The 14,323-nt window shown below is 40.5% G+C and overlaps 1 protein-coding gene across 1 annotated transcript in view; it reads left to right on the top strand.

Moving 5' to 3' along the window:
• KIAA1549L (KIAA1549 like) overlaps positions 1 to 14,323 on the top strand; it is a 311,060-nt gene that overhangs the window by 167,186 nt on the left and 129,551 nt on the right. The window contains 2 exon segments of the mRNA XM_043969915.1: positions 5,065 to 5,284; positions 6,168 to 6,301. Of these exon segments, the coding sequence (XP_043825850.1) occupies positions 5,065 to 5,284; positions 6,168 to 6,301 (354 nt within the window).

Raw genomic sequence — 14,323 nt, 5'->3', positions numbered from 1 at the left:
AATCGGACACTCCAAATGCCACTGCCAAACAGCCTGGGTCCCTTTCATATCATGTACATTTCATTCTCTTTGTTGAATGGCTTGTTGTTCAATGGTGTTTAGCTCAGCACTTCTGGGACAGAAAAAGAGAAGGCCATCCCACTAATTCCCCCTCTAAACAGTGTTCCAAAGAGCCAAAGACATATTCCCTTACTGACTTTTGCATTTCTTCCATCAAAAATTTGAATTTAATAGTTCAAAAATATGAACTTTTCCAATTGATGGCAGCCGGGTTGGATTACCTGACAGAAATTTAAGCCAAGATAAAGAGGATGGATCAGTGACTCTAAGGTCAGAGGAATAAAAGGCGCCCCACTCCCACTTGTTAGAGTTGGGTTTCTATAGAAAATGTCATTGGCAAAAGAAAAAAGAAAGAAAAAAATGTCATTGGTGCTGCTAATGATGATGCTTTACGTATCATAGCAGGATATTTTTTAAAAACCTTTTCTCACAGTTTGTTGAAGCCTATGGATCCTTTTTTAGAATGTTTTAATATATAAAATACATAAGATTATAAAGAAAATAAGTGATATTCAAATATAGTTATCACAATATTAAAAAAAGTTTGGGGATCCCAAATTAAGAACCCATGTCATAGACAAAAGTATTTTAATACATACTTGATATCAGACACAAATCTTTTCCCCAGTGGTGAAGATTTCAACTCACCCATGATTTCTCATCCTATATGATTTCTACGTTCTCTGATCAATCCTCCACAGTGAATCTACCCAATATGGTGAAAACTTTTGTCTATATTTTAAAAATATTTTGTAGGAATCATGGTAGTCTATAGACTGTCCATCTATTATCCATCACTCTTCATCCATGAGTAGTCTATCCCCTTTTCTGATCATATGTACTCTGCATGATGTCTCTTGAAAAACTCACATGCAAATTGTTGTCAATAATACACTTGGGATGACCTATGCCCTTGCTTTTTCCTTTAGGTTCCAATAGTTTTAATTCTTTGGATTGAAGCATTCTATGATTTATAATCATATAACATTACCAGAAGAATGTTGGCACTAAACAAATGAGTTTTTATTTTGATTGAAAGCTTGAGATAATTGAAAAACAGAGTGATTGTCCAGATGTAAAGTGATCTACTCTTCTTCCTATTCAGTTTGGGCCCTCTCTCTGACATTAATTACTGTCCAACATGAATGCCTCTCTAAGATGTGTATATCGGTGACTGATTTAATAGAATCTTCCATACAACTATATGTCATATGGCAATAGAATCTTCCACACAATTACATGTTATATGTTTAGTGGTAGGCATTTTTAATCCATTTCATTTTTCCCATATGGATTGTTAGGCCAGTTGTTTTTGAATAACAGTTTATCCCAATGAAGAGTCCCAGTAGTATCTGGTGCTTGATGTCATCTGCAAACAAAAGCATCTAAAAGACCCTTACCCTCTATAATCAGAAACAAAAAATGACAATTAAAAAAATCTCTTCCCTTCCCTTAGACTCTGAGCTATGACCATAGTAAGCATGTTTGGCAAACCTACATCTCCCTGTTATTCATAAGGCATCATTGAACAAGGTTGGCTCTATGATTATAGCTATAAAGGTTTCTCTGTTCTTAATAATTGTACAGCTTCATCAAAAGATCATTTAAGGATGCATATCACTTTACTGTGTCAAATACTTTTTCTCTTGGTAATAAATAAACACTTGAACTCTATCCCCTTCAATCAATTTTTTAGCCATGAAGTTGTGATGTGCTGTAGAAGACCATCTACAAAAACTTGTCTGTTCTCTTTTCCTATTTTCATCAAAGATATCCTTGATCCACGTATAGCTCTTTCTCATAAAGATTTTATAGAGAAAGTATGCATTTGGGTCAGTAGTTACTGATATCTTCTTGGCTGATTTTCAGAAGGAGCAAAGGGAGTAATAATAATGTTCATTTCTCCAACTACTTGATTTTGTGCCTTGAGATAAATTTGACATTTGATCCCTTAATGCTTTCCAAACTCTGCTACCTCTAGCATGGATTTCTTCTGCATATGCTTGGTCTGGTTGAGCTGGTTTTTTTCCCCTACCTTCACAGAACCAAAGAATTTGAGGTGTCCTCAGAGACCATCAAGGGTAACCTACCCTTCTACAATATCCCTGTCAAGAGGTCATCATCCAGCCTTTGCTTAAAGACTTCTAGTTGAGGGGCAGCTAGGTGGCGCAGTGGATAGAGCACCGGCCCTGGAGTCAGGAGTACCTGAGTTCAAATCGGCCTCAGACACTTAACACTTACTAGCTGTGTGACTCTGGACAAGTCACTTAACCCCAATTGCCTCACTAAAAAAAAAAAAAAGACTTCTAGTTGAGGCAGGATGCCCTGCCTACCACAGCCTAGAGCAGAGATTTTTTTTCTAATCACCAAAAATACTTAGGGTCCAGAGACCACTTCTTCATGATGCCAAAACTGGATGATAACAATAGTTGTGATGAATGGGAACATTATAACAGCATATATAAACACTGGGATGAAAGCATTAGTTTTGGAGAGGTTTCACAAAATAGTGGTTTTCATTACAAATGTAAAAAAGGGGGGGAGGGCAGCTAGGTGGTGCAATGGATAAAACACCCGCCCTATATCCAGGAGGACCTGAGTTCAAATCTGGCCTCAGACACTTGACACTTACTAGCTGTGTAACCCTGAGCAAGTCACTTAACTCTTATTGCCCTGCAAAAAACAAACAAAAAACCCCCAAAACACAAGCATTGAAAACAAGAGGTTATAAAGACCTGCCTGACAAAAATCTAGTCCAATCATTCCATTCCTCAAAACAAGCCTTTGGGATAGATAGCATAGATACCCTCCTCCCCATTTTCAGACAAGGCTCAGGGAACTGGGATTCCTGAATCTTAGCCCTGCTCCTTTTTGCCTATGTGACCTTGAACAAGTGATTTCACTTCTCTGGTCCCCAGCTTCCTTGCCTGTCCAAGGGATGGCACTGGCCTCAATGACCTCCTCTACCTTCTTCCTCTAAAGCCTAAAGGTAACAGTACAACACATGACATTAAGTGAATTGTTCAAGGTCACACAACTAGTAAGCAAAGTGAGGCCAAGACTTGAACTCAGACCTTCTGATTGAGGATAGTCCTCTTTCCAATACAGAAAGTCTTTTGAAAAATTAGCAACATTATGTAATTTTGTTGATGAGAATGTATCAGCTAGCCCTTCAACATGGAACAAAAAATGATTAAATGACTCATACAAGTTCACAGTTAAGAGGGGGCAGGGGGCAGCTAGGTGGCACAGTGGATAAAACACTGGCCCTGGATTCAGGAGGACCTGGGCTCAAAATCTGGCCTCAGACACTTGACACTTACTAGCTGTGTGACTCTGGGCAAGTCACTTAACCTTCATTGCCCTGAAAAATAAGAGGTGTCAGACTTCGGACTGGAACCAACCACCACCGCCACCACCACTTCTACTACTACTACTACTCTATTGCTATCACCACCACTATGACCTACTACTTACTACCTTTACCACTAATACTATCACTACCTCTACCACCAGCACTACTACTGCCACTACCAATGCTACTATGACCTATAACTACCTCTACCATTAATACTACCACTTCCACTATCCCTTACCACCACCACTGTTACTATTACTACTCCTACTAGCATTTATATGGTGCTTTAAGGTTTGCAAAGCACCTTAGTTGTTAACTCAGTTGACTGTCACAACAACCCTGTGAGGGAGATGTTATTATTATTATTCCCATTTTATAGATGACAAAACAGAGGCACAATGAGGTGAAGTGACTTGTCAAAGGTCACCCAGCTAGTAAGCATCCGAGGCAGGATTCCAGCTCTGCTCTTCCTGACTCCAAGACCTGCACTCCATGCACTGTGCCACCTAGCTCTTATGCCTCTTCCATTACGTAGAGTAGCATGACTAGGTTATTGAGTCCTTGACATTCTTCCAGTAGTTAACAGCTGTAGTGGTTTTATGGCAAAGGGACCCTCTTATCAGACTTTCCTACATTTCAGTAACCTGGCATTGGCCATCTCATCCACTCTAAGTAGTTTGGAACTACATTTAAATCCTGGGGAGATGGATCAGCCTAGTGGGTCTCTAAGGTCCCTTCTAAATCTGAGATTCAGGAGAATGAAGTTCTTCAAGGCCATGGACTATTAGTTTCTTCTGTGTGTGTCCCCAACACCTGGCACTGTGCCTGGAACACACTAGGTGGAATCACACTTGGTGACTGATTAAATGAATAGCATATGAAATAAAGTGGGATTTTGTGCTTGGGGACTCTACACAGATGACAAGTCTTCATGCTTCTAGTTCTGGAGCTGGCCCTTCCACACATTCCACACTTCCACACCCACATCTCAACTTTACTAAGAGATAAGAAATATTTTAAAAGCTGTTTTATTCAGCATTCTTTCAAGAAGAGAATAATATTAACTATTCCTTCCTCACTTCCCTAGGTCAATTGTATAGATCTACTTCTTCCTGTATACATCTCCCCTATTAGAATGTGAGCTCCTATGGGGCCTTTCTTTCTATCCCCATCGTGGCACATGTTGAGTGAGTGTTTCCTAAATACTTGTCAACTGACTCTAAAAATAATCATAGTAATCATTCTTAAATATTTATAGAGTGTTTTCCTCCCAGCAGCCCTTGTGAGTATTATTATTCCCATGTTGTGGTATCAATTATATTCTCTTTTATTCTAATTCTTTGAAAATTAATCATCTGTGTGGCATATTTGGTCATCTTCTATTAGCTGGAATACTCTTTTGCCAGAATATCATATATCTAAGCTACAATGGCCAGTCGTTTATTGCACTGTGGCCCAATGTGATTCGCTTTCAATAAAATCCAACAATCAATTAATTAGTAAGCACTTAATATGTGCCAGATACTAGTTGAGGGGAGAATTACTTTAGAGCATTGTGAAAATAAGTTCTATAAAGATCGTGGTGGTGGTGGTGATGCTGACAATGATTCTTTCATGGTGGGCTGCTATGCTCATTTTTTTTCCAGGTGGAAATTCTGGAGCATTCCCACAATGTGACAGTTGGTTATTATGTCACGAAGGGGAAACTGGTCTACATCCCTGCTGTTGTTGTCGAGTCCCTGGTTGCTTATGGCATTAGCAACGTCACTTCTGACCTGAAGCAGCACGTGCCAAATCTGCAGTCTGTGGCAGTGTTGGCCTTGCCATGGAACCCCCAGCCAGCCTATGCCTTCCAGCTGAAGACAGGTGAGTACTTCCTTCTGATGAGGACCTCTGGAGGTACTTTAGAAGGAAGAGGACCATTTTACTCACAGGGATGAGAATGGAAGAGAGAAGATGCCTAGGTTTTTCTGAATCCAAGGTCAATTCTATCTACTACACTGTGCCAACTAGGTAATAAAGAACTGAGTCGGAATTTGAACTCAGGTACCTTACCTCCAAATCCAGAGCTCTTTCCACTGTCCCTCACTCACACTTTATAGTTTACCTTATGCTTTTACAGACACTATTTCATCTGATCCTCATAAGAACACTGTGAGAGAAAGGAAAACAGGGCAGTATCGTTTCCATATTACAGATGAAGAAACTGAGGGCCAGGAATGTGTGATGATGCCTTACAGTCGGCCACACAATCAGTAAGGGGTGAAGCCAGGACTTGTATCTGATTCTTTGAATCCTACCCTAGTCATCCCCCAGGCTGCCCACTGAATATCAGTTATTAGTGGCAGAATGAGAATGTTGCCATACTCAACTAATTTCATTTGGAACTAGTTATAGAAGTGACTGGGCATTGATGCATTTAAAGAAAACAATTTGAAGATAGTTATCTCCCCATTTTGGGCTGCCTTCTTTCCCCAAGCAGATGCTAACAGATACACTTATTGGAATGAAATGAAATCCTTTGGTCTGTAGGGAACCTTGGCTTTGGCTGGACTTGCAATTCTTGTACTTACTAAATCATTTTCCATGCTGTGTTTCAACATATACGGGCAACTCTTGCCAGGCCTTATTGTTACATCAATCATGTCATAATAAAAAAATGGTATCAGTTGTCCTCGATATCACAGTTAGTCCAAAAGGATGGAGAAGTCTATTTTTTGGTGAGAGATGTTTTTTTCTCTGTTTCTAGTGCTGCAGTTTGTGGGCCAATCAGACAACATCCAGTCCTGCAAGTTTGCTCAGACAATGGAACAAAGGCTGCAGAAAGCATTTCAGGATGCAGAGAAAAAAGTTCTGAGTACCACTAGCAACCTGACTGTGGAGGTAATGATCCGCTAATAATAAAATGCAACTAGGGGTGAGGAGGTGGGACAGAGGACAGAGGAGAGTCTAACTTAAGGTGCAGGTATGCCAAAAGAGGAGGCAGTTTGTGATAATTATTGATGAGGATGAAGATAACACCTGACATTTATATAGCATTTTAAGGTTTGCAAAGTGCTTTACAAATATTATCTCATCTGATCCATCATAAATTTGAGAGGTAGGTTCTATTAGTATATATATTTTACAAATGGGGAAATGGAGGCAGGTGGAAGTGAAATGACCTAGCTAGGGCCTGAGGCCAGGTTTGAACTCAGGTCTGACTTTAGGTCCAGTGCTCTATCCACTGTGACTCTTGTGGGGATTGAAAGGGAAGGTGGGTCCTTGGGCATTGGGTGCCTTGACAGTGGGATACTGGAGGGGAGTGGATCAGGAATGAGTGAGGGAGAAGGGCTATTCCATGGGAGAGAGAACTATGAGGTACATAACATGGGAGACCAATGTGAGCAAGAATCCCCAATCCTGATGCCCTGAGACAAAGCTCCAGTTTTCCCAACTTAGCTGTGTTTCAGCCTGGCTGGTGTGTGATGTTAATAAAGAGATTGGTAACTACTCACTTGGAATCGCCCTTTTCAAATGTCTTTGTAGCTTCCTCCTCCTCTTCTTCCTCATCAGTTGTAGCATCAGCAGCACCTGTTTACATAAAGAGGCAGCCTGGTATAGTGGTTAGAAATATGGCCTTGAAGCCAAGAAGACCTGGGTTCAAATCCTGCCTCTGATACATGCTGGTTATATGTGTGATCCTGGGCAAGTCATTTAACACCTGGCTGCCTCTATTTATTCATCTGTAAATTAAGGATAATAATCGCTCTTAACCTTTTTTCTGCCTCAGTTTCATCATCCATAAAATGGGAATAATAATAGAAGCACCTATACTTCCCAAGGGTTGTTGTAAGGATAAAATGAGATACTGTTTGTAAAATTTCTTTGCAAACTTTAAAGTGCTCTCTAAATGTAATCCTCTATCATCATCCTTATAATCATTATTGTCATTAATCATACTGTTGAAAAGGAAATTAGGAAATTCTGGCATGATTTGTTCTGATTGACTCATAGTGATCTCCTCATATATCCCTTTTCAAATGCACACAAGCCATGTCCTTAGTAAGAAGTCCTTGAATTTTACTAGGAAATAAGGTCAAGTTATGTTATAAAGATTCTTCTTCCCTTTTCTGATCATCAGGATGGCACTTGCCCATTTTTAGTTCTGTGGGTTTGTTCCCTTTACCATGATTGTTTGAGGGTCACTGACCATGGTCCTGATCTCTGTCCAAGAAAGTTTGGCCTGACAGCTATTGCAGTATTCCTCTCTGGTCTATAGTCTACTTTGTACCTTGGGCTGGAAGTGAGAACCATGCTCTGGAAAGGATTTGACCTCATCCCACATTGGCAGGAAGGACACTGCCAATGTGCTCCTGAGTGGAAGGACCCACATTAATGGTCACTCTTTGTGCTGGAATGATGCCCTTTTCTCAGGGTCACACTGAAAAAGTGAAGGAGATGAGACTTTGAAAGTTTGAAGGAGTCTCAATTACATGAATACAGGTATACCCCCTATCCCTGCTGGTTGTCTATCCTCAATGTCTTTGCATATTTTATGAGTCTTGTCTTTGTTTCTTCATAAATCCTCCCTCAACAATCTACTCCACACACTGGGAAGCTTTTCTCTGGCTTTTTTTTAAAGTATTGTTGGGGACAGCTATGTGGCTCAGTGGATAAAGCACAGGCCCTGTATTCAGGAAGACTTGAGTTCAAATCTGGCCTCAGATACTTGACACTTACTAGCTGTGTGGCATTGGGCAAGTGACTTAACCCTCATTGACCCACAAAAATAAATAAATAAAAATTTAAAAAGAAAAAAGAATATATGTGGAAGTATGCCACTATGATTGACTTCATGAATATGGGATCTCAGAATATATCACAGACTTGGAATTTATGTTGTCAGGTAGAGATCATTAAGCATATTTTTTCATTGAGTTATGGGAGGAAGGTCTAGACCTGGAATTTCATTGGAATAAGGGACTCCTCATGAGGAAACTCCCTCCACCAATGTAGATTGGCACCTGCCTTGCAATTCTTAGAGAATTCCCCAGGATCCCAAGAAGCGGCACCATGCCTAGGCCACAGAGTCTTTATAACTGAATCTATGTTCTTCACAGGTACAAGGACACAATTACAGATTGTCAACAGGTTTTACATTTTTCTCAGATTGTTCTCATCCATAAGGTCTCCTTTTTAAGACACTCTAGGATCTGGGGCAGCTAGATGGCACAGTGGATAGAGCACCAGCCCTGGAGTCAGGAGTACCTGAGTTCAAATCCGGCCTCAGACACTTAACACTTACTGGCTGTGTGACCCTGGGCAAGTCACTTAACCCTAATTGCCCTGCAAAAAAATAAAAAATTAAATAAACATATTTTTTAAAATGGGATGATGTAGCAACTGATGCAAAGGAAAGAAGCAAAACCCAGAGAACAATATATACATCTGAGTAGTACAAACAAAAGCATCACTAATGGGAGGCTTCCTTTTGAGAAACTAAAAAGCCCACCTTTGTTGTAGAGAATGTACACTGTAACCTACCAGAAAAGAATGCCATACGCATTGTTAGGAGGTAAGGCTTGGTGAGGGGGAAAGGAATAACCATTTGTAAAGCACCTACTACATACCAGGTACTGTGTATCACTTTATAAATATTATCTCATTTGATCCTCACAACAACCTGGGAGGTAGGTGCTACTATTTTACAAGGAGGAAACTAAGGCAGACAGAGGTACAGTGACTTTTCCAAGACCACACAACTAGGAAGTGTCTAAGTCTGGATTTGAATTCCAGTCTTCTTAACTCTAGGTCTAGCCCTTTATCCACTGCACTACAATAGAAAGAGAGTTGACTCTGGGAAGAGGGGACCAGATTCCAATCAGTTACTTACTGTCTGTGTGACCTCAGGTGAGAAATTGATTTAATCTCCCTGTGCGTCAGTTCCCTTATCTGTAAAATGAACGAATTGAACTAGGTGGCCTCTGAGGTGCTCTCCAGTTCTAAATCTTGGATTACTTAGATCACTGTGCTTAGCCCAGTGCCAGACCGACAGTATATGCTTAATAAATGCTTATTGACTGGATTTGACTCAGTTTTTTCTTTGTTAAAAGGGAAGGTTGGGGGGGGGGCATCTAGGTGACGCAGTGGATAAAGTACCAGCCCTGGATTCAGGAGTACCTGAGTTCAAATCCAACCTCAGACACTTGACCCTTACTAGCTGTGTGACCCTGGGCAAGTCACTTAACTTTCATTGCCCTGAAAAAAAAAAGAAAAGGAAAAGGGAAGGTTCAATATGGGTGGATGGAGAGGGGTGTAACCCCCAATTACTGTAATATATAAATTAAAGAATCAGTGAAACTTTTTTTAAAAATAAAGTGACTGAGTTGGACTAGATGATTTCTAAGAGCCCCCTTCCAGCATTATGCCCTCATGCAGTCATTGGGTTAGGCCATCATAATCAGGAATTGGCCAGCCTTCCGCTAGAAAAAGATTCTAATTGCATATTGTGGAAATGAGATTAAAAATAGCCATCCTGTCAAATGTAGGCCATTCAAAAGAAATCTTAAATAGGACACTGTAAAAAATGACATCTTTGTTACTTGAGTGAAAGCCTTTTATGTATCACTGGCTTTAGGGCCTCGGACCTTCCATCATTCAGTCAATAAATATTTATTAGGCGTCTACTATATGCTACACTGAGCTAAGTGCTAGAGATACAAATAAGAAAAATAAATCGAATCCCTCCCCTCAAGGAGCTTATAAATGAGGGAAAACAATACTCAAAAGAACTATCAAAAGTGGGGCGGGGGGGGGGGGGAGAGGCAGCTAGGTAGCACAGTGGATAAAGCACCAGCCCTGGATTCAGAAGAAACTGAGTTCAAATCCAGGCTCAGACACTTGACACTTACTAGCTGTGTGACCCTGGGCAAGTCACTTAACCCTCATTGCCCCACCAAAAAAAAAAAAAAGAGCAGGGAAAATCATTTGACAAGAACATTTAGGGTAGGATTGGAATTTCTTTGATGTCTGTCCCAGTAGACTGACAGAATTGTCAGAATCATATTAAGATCAAGTTTTGGATACGGGGATATGGTTTGACCAACAATATATCTGAATTCCTGTACCCAACCATTTTATACAGAGGGTCTGTCTATGAAGCCACAATAGAATTTGAAAGCAGCAATTGATCATAGAAACAACTAGTTGAAGAAATTAATTTTCATTGATAGATTCTGTCTTTATATCATCTGTGCCCCTGACTCCCCTCAAAGAGCTTACATCCTTTTTTTCCCTTTTTGTGGGGCAATGAGGGTTAAGTGACTTGCCCAGGGTCACACAGCTAGTAAGTGTCAAGCATCTGGGGCTGGATTTGAACTCAAGTCCTCCTGAATCCAGGGCCAGTGCTTTATCCACTGTGCCACCTAGCTACCCTCAAGGAGCTTACATTCTTTTTTTTTTTTTGCAGGCAATGGGGGTTAAGTGACTTGCCCAGGGTCACACAGCTAGTAAGTGTCAAGTGTCTAAGGCCGGATTTGAACTCAGGTACTCCTGAATCCAGGGCCGGTACTTTAACTACTGCGCCATCTAGCTGCCCCAAGGGGCTTACATTCTAATAGGATCAACCAACCCAGTATGGTGGAAACTTTCCTCTTGGGTTTTTGGGTTTTTGTTTGTTTGTTTTAGTATTTCATGGATACCAGTATTTTATAGTTTTCTGGAAGCCTTCTCCTTGGTATTTTAGTATTTTGGAGGGGACCACTTGGACTATCCTTCGATGTGTTATTTCTTGCTCTTGTTGCAATTTAGAGAGTATTCATAGATGCAAATGAACAGAAGACAACAAATAGAAAGTGGAACAGATGGCTTACATTAAAGTTTATCTCTCTTTCTGTTCATACACATGAGGATAACATGGTGAGGTAAAAAGAATACTTTGCTTGGAGTGAGGTTACCTGGGTTCAAATCCCACCATTATCACTTACTTCCTGTGTGATGTTGAACAGGTCATTTTTCTCTTTCCAGAACTCAATTTTCTTGCCTCTAAAATGAAGGAATGTCCTCTGAAGACCCTTCCAGCTTTCAGTCTATGGTCCTCAAGAATATCTTTTATATCATTCTTTGCACACAAGTTATCATGGTTAATATTCTGCAGACAACTTATCCCAACCATATTGCTCTTTCCATTGCTTTTGAGACACCTACAATTTTGATTATCCTAATGATTCACACCCCTCTAGCATCACCAGAAGGTTATTGCTGTACAAAGCATAGCCTTTGGTGGCTGAGAATAGCTTAGGATTGTTGAAAACACTGAACAATACAGAGTGCTTTGTCCTATTTAATTCTGATCCCAGGTCCATTTGCAGTGCCCGTCCAAGATGTGAGTACTAATGAATTACCCAAATGGGCTGTCCATTCAATTTCATGTAATAAATAACAATCTTCATCCACATGGGTTGGATTTTTCGACAGCAATTACCAGGCCAATCTCTTTAGAGTAGCTATGGCTCTCATTGAGACCCTGAAGTATTCCAGTGCTTAGTGCAATTGGCAAGATGTCATCTTCATACTGGAACATTGGGAGAACTTTATTTTCTCTAGAGAATCCATCAACACAATTAGATGGCACAGTGGATAGAGCACCAGACCACAAGGAAGGAAGACCTGAGTTAAAATGTGGTCTTAGATTCTCGCTAACTATGTGACCCTCGGCACGTGTCTTCACTTCTGTCTGCCTCAGTTTCTCCATGAGTAAAATGGGGATAATTATAGCATAGATGGCATTTGAAAAGTGCTTCCCAAACCTTAAAGAGGTATATGAATGTTAGCTATTATTGCTATTATTAATTACCATTATTATCCACAGGGACTTTGTGCTCTATGTCTTCCAACATAGTGCTGACTCCCGTCAGCAAACATTTTAGACCTTGCTTGATATAATCAGAGAGTTGTTGAATGAGGTTCTCTATGGTTTCATCTGTCAAGAATCATAGGATTATGCAGCTAAAGTTGGTAGGGACCTTAGAAGATCTCCTCCTCCTACTTGCTAGTAGTAGTACTACTAGTGCTGCTGCTGTTACTAGTACTGCTACTACCACCTCCACCATCACCACCCTTTAAATATCCCTTTAAGATTTAGAAAGCATTTCATATGTCATCTCATTTGATTCTCAAAACAACCCCGTGGGACAGGTGCTACTATGACCCCAATTTTACACATGAGGAAACTGAGGCAGAATGTGGTTAAATGTCTTGCCCAGGTCACATAGCTAGTATCTCAGATCTTCCTTGCTCCAAATCCAGCACTCTGTCCATTACATCACTTATCTACCTAAGTCCAAAAGATGTTTGTTTGGAGATAAATTGATAAAAGATAGTAAAATGTTGCCTACTCTATCTTTCTTGGTCAATTGTGTGAATGTGAATGTGAATGTGAATGTGACTTGCTACAGAGAATTGATTGTGAAATCCTTCGTGTTAACTTCTTAATTTTTCATCAAGGATACTCCTAAAACATGCATACACTATTGAAAGTCAATTCCTGGAATGTTTTCTTTTTTAGTTTCACTCTTATAAATTCAGTTAGATCCATCAGCTTTTCAGAACATTGTTTTCCCAAGTGTGACTTCCCCTTCCCTGGCACATCAGGTACTGAGGTATTAGACTTAAGTGTGATGGTTCCACTGTCATTGACAATGAGAATAGATTGGGATTTTTAATATCCAATAGGATGCAGTGTGATAAAATGGAAACTGTGCTGGCCTTGGAGTCAAGAAATCTGTTAAAATTCCGGCCATGACGCTGCTCAGAGAAAGACCTTCTCAGATTCTCAGTTGCTTCATCTGTAAGATAGGGGTATTAATGCTTATCCTGTCTGCCTCAGAGTTGATGTGAGAAATATGCCTTGCAAACTGTGATGTGAGCCATGTGATCCCAATGTAGTTCTCCTTGTTATCTTGCTTCTGCTTGAGTCTATGAATTACCTCTAAATATCCCTTCTCCGTCGAGTCTCATGCCAAGCTTTTTGTCATCTATCTTTGTACTCCAAGGCATTGCTCTTTTGTGACATGTCACTGCTTATAAAATACAGTACTTTTCTGTTCGGTCACAGTTTGGGGATCTCCCTGAAGAAAGAGGCAGTGTGGTACCATGGAAGGAGGCCTATAGAAAGCCACCCTTTGGGGCTTTCTCACTGTCTGTCTTTATTGCATAAATCACTTGACTTCCCTGGGCCTCAATTTCCTTATCTGTCACAACATTGGGTTGGATTAGGTGGCCTCTGAGGTCCCATCCAACTCGAGATCTGGGATCTATGGAAACTCCTACCTACCAGTGCAGACCAGCGGCTTATCCATTGTGTGCAGTCTTCAGCAATTGCCATAGATACTGAGAACTTGTTTTAGGGGTTTCACCCTGAGTTTCCCTGACTCCAAGCCCAGCGCTCTATCCATTAAGCCACACTGCCTCTCAGTCTTAAGGACAATTCTGTCATGATGTTTTACCAATGATCTTTGCCTAGAAGCAGCTAGGTGGCTTAGTGGATAGAGCACTGGACCTGGAGTCAAGAAGACCTGAATTAAAACCTAGCCTCAGACACTTATTAACTGTGTGACCCTAGTCAAGTCACTTACCCCCATTTGCCTCAGTTTCCTCATCTGTAAAATGAGGTAGAGAAAGAAATGACAAGCCCTCCCGTATCTTTTCCAAGAAAACCCCAAACAGGGTCATGAAGAATCTGACACAACTGAAAAATGACTAAACAACAAGTGTGGGAACAATATACCAGGTGGATAGTAGGAGGGTTAGTTAAGAGGTGTGAAAACCTGCTAGGAGGCTGATGTAATCCTTCAGGTGAGTGATAATAAGAGCCCAAACTACAGTGGTGAAAATGTGAGGAGTGAGAAGGAAACAGATGGATGA

The sequence above is a fragment of the Dromiciops gliroides genome, chromosome 6, assembly GCF_019393635.1.
Source record: "Dromiciops gliroides isolate mDroGli1 chromosome 6, mDroGli1.pri, whole genome shotgun sequence".
Taxonomy (NCBI): Eukaryota; Metazoa; Chordata; class Mammalia; order Microbiotheria; family Microbiotheriidae; genus Dromiciops; species Dromiciops gliroides.
The sequence above is the reverse complement of the archived record's forward strand: the minus strand, read 5'-3'. Positions and strand labels throughout refer to the sequence as shown.